This window comes from Mus pahari, chromosome 4 (assembly GCF_900095145.1).
Source record: "Mus pahari chromosome 4, PAHARI_EIJ_v1.1, whole genome shotgun sequence".
Taxonomy (NCBI): Eukaryota; Metazoa; Chordata; class Mammalia; order Rodentia; family Muridae; genus Mus; species Mus pahari.
Genome location: NC_034593.1, coordinates 58,110,375 through 58,121,870, shown reverse-complemented (window position 1 = coordinate 58,121,870; position 11,496 = coordinate 58,110,375). Strand labels below are relative to the sequence as shown.

The 11,496-nt window shown below is 43.0% G+C and overlaps 1 protein-coding gene across 2 annotated transcripts in view; it reads right to left on the bottom strand.

Moving 5' to 3' along the window:
- Positions 1-11,496, bottom strand: part of Lekr1 (leucine, glutamate and lysine rich 1) — a 151,338-nt gene that overhangs the window by 2,726 nt on the left and 137,116 nt on the right. For both annotated transcript variants that reach the window (XM_021196847.2, XM_029537186.1), the window contains one exon: positions 9,000-9,299. In XM_021196847.2, the coding sequence (XP_021052506.1) occupies positions 9,000-9,299 (300 nt within the window). The remainder of the gene's footprint in view (positions 1-8,999; positions 9,300-11,496) is intronic.

Here is an 11,496-nt window from a genome sequence, read left to right as displayed (position 1 = left end):
CCCTCTCTCCCTACCCCCCCCTCTCTCTCTCCTCTCTCTCTCTGCCTCCCAAATACCGGCACCAAAGATATACACGCATGTGTTACTACATCTGGCTGTGGCAGGCTTTTAATATGTACTTTTACTGAGTAATATGAAAATATCTGTAAGCTAGAGTATGCTTGATGAGGCTGGAAATCTCCAGCCAACATGAAAATGATGAGTGAGGCCACTGTTCCCTACGTGTCTGAGATAAGATGATCTTGAGTTACATTTTACCATAGCGTGGTCAAGTAACTATTACTGAATTGCAACAGACCTGGAAGTCAAAATGAAATGCCAGGCACGCACCAGGTAAAGAAGGCAACGTGGGGTTCCCAAGCAGAGGGGGCAGCAAGAGGGACATATCCAGGAATGGAACACAGCTCACAGACAGGGGAGAAGAGATCGGCATTGAGGTAGGAGGAAGTGAGCGAGGCAGATAAGAACCTTGGCAGTGTGTTACTGCTAGAGATTTTACTTGGCTCTGAGGGCCAGCTGGATCATGGGAAGATATTTCAAGCAGGGCACTGGCACGGTCACACTGGCATGAAAAGAAGCTCACCAGGCCAGCTTTGTGAAAGACATTGCAGGGTAGGAATGAGTACAGCAGGGACTCAAAGCTTTCATAGAGGAGGTTCTGTCCTGAGGTCTGGGTGAGTGTGGCCTAGGGAAGGGAGAATTATTGCTCTGGTCCTAAGGCCTATCCATTGGTGTTGAACACTATCTACAGCTGCCTCAGACAAAAGGCCACTTCAATTGGACTTAAAATAATTGCCTAATTGCACTCCCACTGAGCCTGTAGGTAAAAGATTAAAATGTAAATCAGCTCACCATGTATTTAAACTTTTTAATATTAAAAGTGGCCAATTTCCCCACATTTTGAAAGGTATGAGTGACTGGTTTATATTTGATGTCATTTTTACCCTTAGAAAAAACTGAGTATTTTGAGTTACAAACACAGAGAAGAAGCAAGAGAAGGCTTTTCTGAGTGACCTGATTATTGTGAAGGTAAGAATCCTGGTTGTGGGGTTTCCCAATCAGCTGTATTTGGCATAGTGGGGCAGAGGTAGGGGATGCCAGGAGAGAAGGCTTCATTGAAAAAGAGGCACAGATGGCCTTGTTCATGGTTTATACGAGGTCCTGCCCAGTCACAAGATGATGGAGGACACAGTTTGTGCCAGCTTTAACCAGAGAGAATTCAGGAAAGTGGGTGTCCAGCCAGCTGGATCGGGGAGAAAGGGGGGCACCTGAGGTGATGGAGGTCCTGTGGACAAAGTGTGGAAACTAGACAGATGAGTAAGAGTCAGCAAAAGATGTGCCCCGCCTCCATGCATCCAGTCAGCCCACACTGGAGATCAACGATGGAAATGGCTTTTTGGTAAACTAGGAATGAGAAACTAAATAAAATTTTAGGAATGTCAGGAAGAAGTATTAAGATTATATACTCATGCTTGAAAATACAATAAAACTAACTATTATACGCTCCTCAGAATAAGTCATAGAAATAACAAAATCCCTCAGAATAATGGTCTTCAAGAGCAAATTTTTCAAGTTGAGGGAGAAGAGCCTAAAACACACATTATTTAGGATTTCATCTTTTAAATCAACAATCCAATTTTAATATCTTGTCACCATTAATTAAGTAAAACAAAGCAATGTCTCCATATTTCTTCCCAACGTGTCACTGTCCCAACATCTCCTTCCTTCTTTACAGGCAGAGATGCCCTTGCTGAGCCCATATCTGTGCATGCTCCGTGGCCAAATTCTTGGGATCTCAGCTCATCTGTCCCCACTGTCAGCCAGCCAGGCCTAAGCATGATCCTTAAAAGCTTTACTCTTTGAAAGAGAAACTGATGCTGTAATTTCATGTCTCAGAGTTGAGAATCACTTGTTCGATAACTTACTGACTGGACTTGGGTTTCTTATTCTCCTACATAGAATTATCAGAGAGGAGCATGCTGTTTTTTTCTATATCAATTACATATGCATTTGAAGTACATAAATACGTACTCCCAAACAAAGGAAATCCCTTTTGAAAATAATAATCCATTTGTGCTTGCAAATGCTACGTATTCATAAAATTCCACTTTGCAGGTATACATAGATCCATCATTACCAAAGTTTTGTCAAATTTTTCCTACATAAATGCTTTTTGAATTCATATTTGGAAGCAGTTTTAGATCTCAAGAGGTTTAAGATCACCCATGATCCCAATATTTTAGGTTACATAAGATCTGTACTCAGTTCCTCTGACTCCCCACAGCGCACCACTGTGCTGACAGTCTGGAGACACCTTCTCCCGAGTCTGCAGCACATAGCTTTGATTTATACTTTCTCTTATTATTTCTTAAGTGAAAGCAAACACAGGGTGCCGAGGCGAAGCAACCCAACAATAAAAACAGGTGTGTTGATGCAAATACAGCCACAAATGTGACATGTGAATGCTCTCAAAAGGAAAATATTGCAAGTCAACACATTTGGTGATTAAATCTGGCTGGACTAATTATGCATTCATTTATTGCTAGTTGATGGCCTTCATATTAGAGATAGTTCTAAAATATTAAGTGGTCTTTGGCTGTTTATGATTAAAGAATGAGTTCCCAAATGGTGTGTGTGTGTAGTGTAGGGTTATTGGCTAGCACATTTCTGGGCTGGTAGACTGGACATGGATATAGCCACTGTCTTAATACCCCGATTGCCAGCATACATGGGCTCTTCTAAGTTCTTGGCTGTCTGGACTGTGGGAAAGGAGTTTGTGACAAGGAGCGGCTATCTCCCACTTGCTCCCTACAGCTCTTGTTCTTTGCTCTGATGTATTTTCACACACAGTGCCTTTCTCATTCTGCTAGAGAGAACACATCAGGTGTCTTTCTAGGCAGGTGGGTAGTGACACTGGGGGGCTGTGTGTCCCTAAAAGTCAATTTGCACCTTATACTCTCAATCAGTCCTGTTTTGGGCTACATTCTTTGATCCCGTTTTCACAGGTGTTTTGTGACTTCCTTTTCTGAGTCTCCCTGTAGTAGTTCCATGTAATTATGTTTCTTCTTTGGGATCCCCTCATTGACAATGGGCAATAGGTTTCACTTTTTATTTCGTGGTAGTGCGGTAAGGCAGAGACAAAGACAGCCATTCCATTCTCCATGGTTAACCAGCAGTACTGTTTTCTATTCTTAGACTTGTTAAACTACCATTAGATGGGCCACAAGAACTGCAGAATGTGAAACCTCTGCCCCTTACTCTCTTCTATGGTCTTCAAAGAACAAAAAGATTGAGGTCTCTGTTTTCCTTTGGATCTACTTTAAACAATTGCACTCTTTCTCTAAATCCCAAGATCACCATGAAGCTTCTTATATTGGGCCACACTGTCTTAAAAGAATCCCTGTGGAATTTACATGATGCAAGGACCACTGTTACCAAAAGCACATCTCATTTTAATTTGGTGTTAATGATAATGTGCTACTTGCTAACGTTAACTTCCTGTTCTCGTTTTTTTTGTGTTTTTTTTTGTTTTTGTTTTTGTTTTTTTTGATGTTCCACTTTCTTACTGTGTGTCTTTTTCCCAGTGAGAACTTCCTGGAGTCCTGTTTAAACTCACATTCCTGGTGCTTTTGTTTTCCATCCCTTCACAACCTCATCACTGTCCCCCTTATGTTACTGTGTCACCTCCTCACTTTCCCCCTTATGTTACTGTGTCACCTCCTCACTGTCCGCCTTACGTTACTGTGTCACCTCCTCACTGTCCCCCTTATGTTACTGTGTCACCTCCTCACTGTCCCCCTTATGTTACTGTGTCACCTCCTCAGTGTCTGCCTTACGTTACTGTGTCACTTCTCACTGTCCGCCTTACGTTACTGTGTCACCTCCTCACTGTCTGCCTTATGTTACTGTGTCACTTCTCAAGTCCCTACACTGAGGAAGGCCCAGCTTGCCTGTCAGAGGCCCCAGCTTCCTCCTTACCCTTTCCTACAATTTTAACAAATCCCACTCACTCTCTGGCCTCTTGAGAGAGCACAGGACTCCCTGACCTTCATCTGCCTCCTTAGGAGGCCACTAACTTATCTTTATTCTAATGGGATTTCTTTCTCCAAGTAATTACAGCTTTTAATTCTCCAGAATCCAAGGAACTTAAAGTGTCTGAAGAACATGATGAAAACCGCACAGAACTTTCCATTTCATATGACTTTATTTACAGCTCACATTCTTTCTGCTCATAAACTCTTACTACTTTCATTGGCTCATTTCCTGTTTTATAAGCATATTCTGTACTTTGGCATGTTTACCCAGAAACAGTCTTAGATATTTACTTATATTTCAGTCCTCATTATTTAATTCGAGGTGACATTTTGGTAACCTCTGATGGAAAACTTAAGTCTATTTGTCCCTCCTCTGGAAGGAAACTGTCCTGTGGGATTCTTTCATTAGCTTTATTTTATGAACAATAGTTTCTACCCTCTAGTAATGAGCCATGACTATTTTCACACTAACCTATTATCTTTTTATATTGTAGAAATTCATATTTTATTTTGTTTTTAGTGTATGTCTGTGCACTCCATGTGTGTAGGAATCCTCAGAGGTCAAAAGAGGCATCAGATCCTCTGGAACTGGACTTACAGGCAGTTGTGAGCTGCCACTTGAGTGCTATGAATTGACCCATGTCATCTGGAAGAACCACCTTGGTTTTTCACTGCTGAATCATAGACTTCTCCAGACCCATACCTTTCACAGCTAGGAGCCTTGTGGGATGAGCTCTCCTTAGCTCACTGACCTTCCATTTTAGTTTTGCTAGCATTACCTTTAGAGGGTGTGGTCAGAAGATGCAGTGTAGACTTGTGTTTGAATACTCAGTTTCTAGTTGGTGGAATTCTTTGAGAAGGATTAGGAGGTGTGGCCCTGGAGAAGATGTGTCACTAGGGAGCAGGCTTTGAGGTTTCTAAAGACTTGTGCCATTCCCAATGTCTCTTTCTACCTCCTGCTTGTGCATCAAGATCTAAGCCTTCAGCTGCTGCTCCAGCCATCCATCTTATAGAGATAATCAAAGGCTGTCAATAAAAGTCTGATTGGCAAAAGAGCTGAGGCAGGAGTGGAAGGTGGGACATCTAGCAGGGGAGGGCGGGATTCTGGGATTGAGTCAGAGTGGAGATTTGCCCTAGAAGACTGTCATATGAAACTGACAACCAGGACTTAAAATAATAATAATAAAGTGGGTAATTAAGATATGAGTTAGTCAGGGAACAGAGCCAAAGCTATTGGCTTAAACATTTTTTCATATATAAAAATGTCTCAGAGTTGTTATTTCTAGGAACAAAGTAGATGGATGGAAAATTCGAGGTTGCAGATGTCTTCTACCACAGTATCTCCGTGCCCTTGCTCCACCACCATAAGTGCTAGCCCTCTGGAAGTGTAAGGTCAACTAAACTTATTCTTTTATTACTCTGATCATGGTGTTTAATTACAGCAACAGATAACAAATCACAGCAAAAGCAATACATATAGATGTGTTCGATGACCCGGGACCACTTTTCTGATAGTCACATCTGGGTACCATTTTTCTGATAGTCACATCTGGGTACTTGCCTACCATGCATGTGGGTTGGACTTACTGGCTCATTAGTAATAAACAGAATACAAAGAAAGGCATGAGCTGTCCCTTCTGGGTTACCTAAGGACTGTGGCTTCTGTCTTGGCATCCTTTCTCTACTGGTTCTGAGGGAAGCCAGCAGACAATGTGAGTTCTTATATGGAGATGCCCATGTGGCACAGCATTGAGGGATACCATGGCCAACAGCCACATATTCTCTATTAATAGCCCATGAGACTATTAACCTGTTAATATAACTTTGCCTATACTAGTGAGCTAGAAGCCCAGCCTATCATTGCTGAGCCTCTATCTGAGACCATTACCACTTAGGCACCCTCACACCAACCTCATAAGAGACACCGAACCACAGCCAGCTAGACTATAACAGCTTTCTTATCCACAGACAGGAGATGCTGAGGGGCTGGAGAGATGTCCCAGTGGTTCAGCAGGCCTTCTGTACAATCATGAGGACTTCAGTTTGCACCCTATCATCCATTCAACAAACTAGATGTCTTTCACACACCTGTAACTCCATCTCTGTGGGTGGCAGAAACAGGAGGATGGCGGGGGCTTTGGCTTAGCTAAGGACACCTCCTTGACAGCCCCAGGTTCAGGGAGACATTCTGTCTCAAACAGGCTATGAGTGACAGACAAGGACGCCTGACACCCTCTTCTGACCTCCGCTGGTGAGCACAGTTGTGTGCACCAGGACCTATAGGCATATACTCACACAGACACATATGCACACATAAATATAAGTAAATAAATCTTTCAAAAAAGAAATAAGACTATGAACTCTTATTGTTTGAAGTCGCTGTCTTTGAGGGTAATTTATCAAGTAGTTATAAATTATAGACTTGTAATACAGGGTGTCTCTACCCTTCAGTTTAAGGTTTCTTGTGATATATTTCTGTGTAAGTCATTTCTTTAACATTTCCCAGAAGTTAGTTACCATTTTTCATAGTTATACCACTATTTTTTCTAGCATAGTGCTCAAAACCTACATAGATGATAATTTGCATTTTAAAAAAAATTGGCCTTGTTCTTTTTTTTTTTTTTTTTTTTTTTTTTTTTTTTTTTTTTTTTTTTTTTTTTTTAACTTGTTCTCTGGATGGGTCACTTCTTACTGACTTTTTTTACACTGCCATTTTTTTTGGCTTCAGACTTGCTAGTCCAATGACTTGGCCTTTCTCTCCCTTCACCCACTGTTGTCCATGGAGTGTTAGTATGGACCCAGTAGAAGTGAGTCAGCAGCTCCTCTTTCCTCAGTTCTCTAGTGTGCTCCTATGTCTCTTTCACCTGGCCCGAGCTGCTGTCCCTCATGAGCTCACTGGCTGGCCTTCTGGGGGGCCCTCCCCAGCCCTGAGCTGCTGTCCTCCCTTATGAGCTCACTGGCTGGCCCTCTGGGGGGGCCTTCCTCCCTAGCCCTGAGCTGCTGTCCTCCCTCATGAGCTCAATGGCTGGCCCTCTGGGGGCCCCTCCTCCCCAGCTCTGAGCTGCTGTCCTCCCTCATGAGCTCACTGGCTGGCCCTCTGGGGGCCCTCCTCCCCAGCCCTGAGCTGCTGTCCTCCCTCATGAGCTCACTGGCTGGCCCTCTGGGGGCCCTCCTCCCCAGCCCTGAGCTGCTGTCCTCCCTCATGAGCTCAGTGGCTGGCCCTCTGGGGGCCCCTCCTCCCCAGCTCTGAGCTGCTGTCCTCCCTCATGAGCTCACTGGCTGGCCCTCTGGGGGCCCCTCCTCCCTAGCCCAAGCTGGATTGGGTTTACTCTTTTGTGTTTGTTTGTTTCAGTTTTGTTCACTTTTAGAGTAAAAGTAAGTGATCTTGACTAGGAGATATTATGGGCTAAGCCTGAGGTTGCCCTGAAATTTAGAATCAGAAAGTCTTCCTGGAATAGGAATCGTTGTCCCCCTGAGACTGGAGTTTGAGACTTCATTCTCTCACTGTGTGAAACTCTCCAAGCTTGTTGTTAGCTCCTCACCTGTGACACATAAATAAGGCTGCAGCTAAAGTTAGACATTTTTCTTATTTAGCACTTTATCCATTCCATAGTTCACCTTTATGATGATATAAGCTCTCAGTTTTGGCTGGCAATTTAAATATAGCAAGAAAAGAGTGTTTATTATTAATAAACGATATCATTGCTAGCACTTTCCAGGTGCTTCTTTATTAACATGCCAATACAGCAGACAAATCTTATTTCGCACTAACATTCAAAAACATTCATTCTTCCTTATATACTATATTGCTATTATGGAATCAAGTATTATGATCAATTGTTACAATATTTCTAACATGTTTAGCAATTCATCATAAATAAGCCAGAGATAAAAATTTCTTAATAGAAATAAGCCTACTTCAGAACAAGAAAACACTACTGAAATAATTGTGCAAACGTAAGGCAGAAGACAAAAGCATGTAAGTTGCTTTACAAGTTCAGGTTGACAGAGCTGTAAAACATGAAACTCAAATTATCTTTATGTTGTCCACATTTTGTCAAATGTAGCAACATGTGCTCTGACATTTTCTTTGGCAAAGATGCACTATTAAAGCAAGTAAGATCTAATTGTAAGACTTGTAGGTGTGGAGCTTTTAAGTAATTATTTGCTGTCCAGAACTGGTTCCTAGAAAGGGTTCAGCCAAAAATGGGACATCAATATCCCACCAGTCCTCCCAGGGTTCATAGAACTTGGTGGAAGAGGGAACAGAAAGAGTCTAAGAAATATGGATGGGTATTCTCCAGGACACAACAAGACCCTTGTACTTCTGACCTCTGTAGAGACTAAGACTGTATATATAAGAGCCACATAAGATCAGGCCAGCCAGGGTCCAGCTTGGAACAGGAGGGGCACGTGAACTTAGCACCCCTAGCTGAGAAACAGTGCTGACAACTGATGGCTGCTAGGGGAAAGACAGTCAGCTTTTCTTTAGGGTGTAGCCCCTGGTAGATAGACCAGGCCCCAGTAGATGGCTGCACACTCATGGTTACATGGGACTGTTATTAAACAAAACAAAACAAAACACTAGACATCAGGTTGGGAAGAGGGCATAGGGGAACCACGAGTTGAAAGAAGGGAAGGGATGTGTATGAATATGACTAACAGAGATACACAGTATGTATGTATAAGACTCTTAAAGAATAAATGATTCTTAAAAAGAAGAGAACTGTTCCACGAAGCCAAGGGATGCCTGGGAGCCAGGCTGTGACTCTCTCCTTGATCTCCAACGACCTGTCACATTTGCGTCTGTCTGTCTGTCTGTCTGTCTGTCTGTCTCCCTCCCTCCCTCCCTCCCTGCCTCCCTGCCTGCCTGCCTCCCTGCCTGCCTGCCTCCCTGCCTGCCTGCCTGCCTGCCTGCTTTTTTAACTGGCCATGCTCCTCACTTGGGAGCTATCTGCTTCCTACCTCTTCCTGTGACTTGCTGAACTGCTGCAGCAGCTGTGTCTGGGCCAGCCTTACTCTTTCCAGCTCGTCTGACTTCTGTTTCATTTCCTTCTTCAACTCTTCGGAAATTGAATCATCACGGCCAGTTTCCTTTTTCAAACGACACTGGAATTCTGCAACCAGATTTTTCAGGTCTTCAATTTCTTTTTTCTTTGATTCAGACTCTTCTGTGTATCGTGCATGGGATTCATGGAGTTTTTCTTGGAGAGAGGCCACTTCCAGCCTCAGGTCTTTTGTAGCATCTGCAATTAGGTCACCTATCTGTAAGATAAGTCTCACGTTAGTGTATAGACAAGTGTTTCTAGGGAGCCATAGAGCTCTTGCTGTTGTTAAGTTTCTTCTAATAAACCAGTATGCTTTCATCCCATGTCATATATAGGCCTTCAGATTGTTTTAAATCAACACAGACATTTATTTATTTTCCTAAAATGGTATCCTATTAACTTCTTGGGCACCTTTGGAAATATTTAAATCTCTGTGATTGAATCCAGCTGCCAAAAGTGACTCAAGTTTTCACAAACAGATGGGAGAGGGCGTGGCTAGGCTCTGGAACCTCCAGGTGCCTGACTGGTGGTTTTTGGAGACACAGAAAAAGAACACCACAGTTGTGCCCCATTCATATCAGAACAACAAGTGAACCTGGGACATATTTTTTCTTTATTATATATGGATAGATGTACCCCAGACACTAGCTCAGTCTTCTATAGCACTCTCTCACGTCTTGTGATCACAGACATTCTGTACTGTTCTACATGTCATGACAGTGGGTGCCAGTAAATGTTTTAAAATAATGTCCCCCATCTCTCTCAGGTCAACTTTGTATTTAATTTTAACAGTGAAATCCCTTTGCCACTATGGCTGATCTGTCACAACTGGTGACTTAGTTGGGACAAACATAATAGGCTCTGGAAATCCAGGACTGGCTACAGAGCATTGGCAATTGAACTGAATTGCCAATGAATTCTGAATTGAAATGTCAGAAGAAGTATCACATTTGAGTGAACTGAACTGAAAGGCAAGTGGCCACTCTGGTGTCATTATGGCAGTTCTAGAGAAAAGGTATTGCCTCTCACCTTACACAAGAACATGGGACAATAATTCAGGGTACCTTCTGCCCAAATCATCCCTTCAGAATGGAGAAAACTTTTTCTCCTTAGAAAAAAGAAAGTTAAGCTTGGTGGCTCATGCCTGAAATCCTAAGCAAGGCAAGAGAGCCACTGTGGGTGTGTGGGCAGCCACAGCTCTGTGGGGAGTGACAGATCAGTGTGGTGTGAGCTATTGGGTTATAAAACAAAAAGGGAGACAAACAAGCCATCCGCAAGCAAACAACAGCAGAACACAAGAGCAGCCTTGCAGAAGCTCGTCTAAGGTCCCTACTTACACTCCAGTAGCAAGAGAGCCATGGAAACCTGGAAACCGCACAGGGGAGAGCTTCCAGAGCTCTCTGGGCTACTGCTTAAAAAGTGTGCATCTAAAATGTGTTTCAAATGTTAAATTTACATAAGGAATAACTTTGGGAGGAAATCTATTCACCACCATGAGTCATTTCAGAAATTAATATTCTACTATTTTCAACTAATCCCTAAGAAGGAAGAGAGGGTCACTTGGGTCTAAACAATGGTTTCCCTCCCCCAACCCCCACCCCACCCCCAGACAGAAGTGACAAAGACACAGAGCAAGTTGTCCTTGTGACAGGAGCTTCACAGAGCCACAAAAATATGAGTTTGGATTTTAAAAATAGGAGTGAACATGTAAAAGTCAGACTTCACCTAAAAAAAAAAAAAAAACAAAAAAACAAACAAACAAAAAAAACACTTGAATTTAGAGCTTTTGTAAGTAATGGCATTATTTTGTTTGCATTTCTCTGCCCATGAAGTTCCAAGCTACTCAACAACTGTAGTCATGAGCTGAAGGGAGAAAGGAATGGTCACTCTGGGAGCCTTTGGTGCCAGGAGCTCTGTGGGAAGATGTGAGGACCTGTTCCAGACAGATCAGACCATCAGGGGAGCAGTGGCACCAAGTTCCCAGTACACGCTTCATCATTGTAATTCACTTTAAAAATTCACAAATTCGAAGATGAAATCATCAAGAATTTCAGGACAGAAGCACTTGCAGAGCCATCTGGGAGGGGCCAGGTACCAACTGCACGTGTCATGGATTCTAGGGGCTGGTTCTCCTTGTTCACCATGGACTCTGGGGTGGCTAAACTCTCCCTGTTCACACAGAAACAGAGGCCCTTGGGCTGCTGGATGCATAATTAGATTTCTTTACTACATGTACCATGTGCTGCCTAAGGTCAGAGCCTATGGGCCTGGAGTTGTAGGGTGTTGTGAGCCCTCATGGAGGTTGAGTTTGAACCTCAGTCCTCTGTCACCATAAATGCTCTTAATGCAGAACTCACTCTCTCTAGCCCCTAACATGGATTTTAAAGCAGGTTAAAAATAAAAATTATTATTTA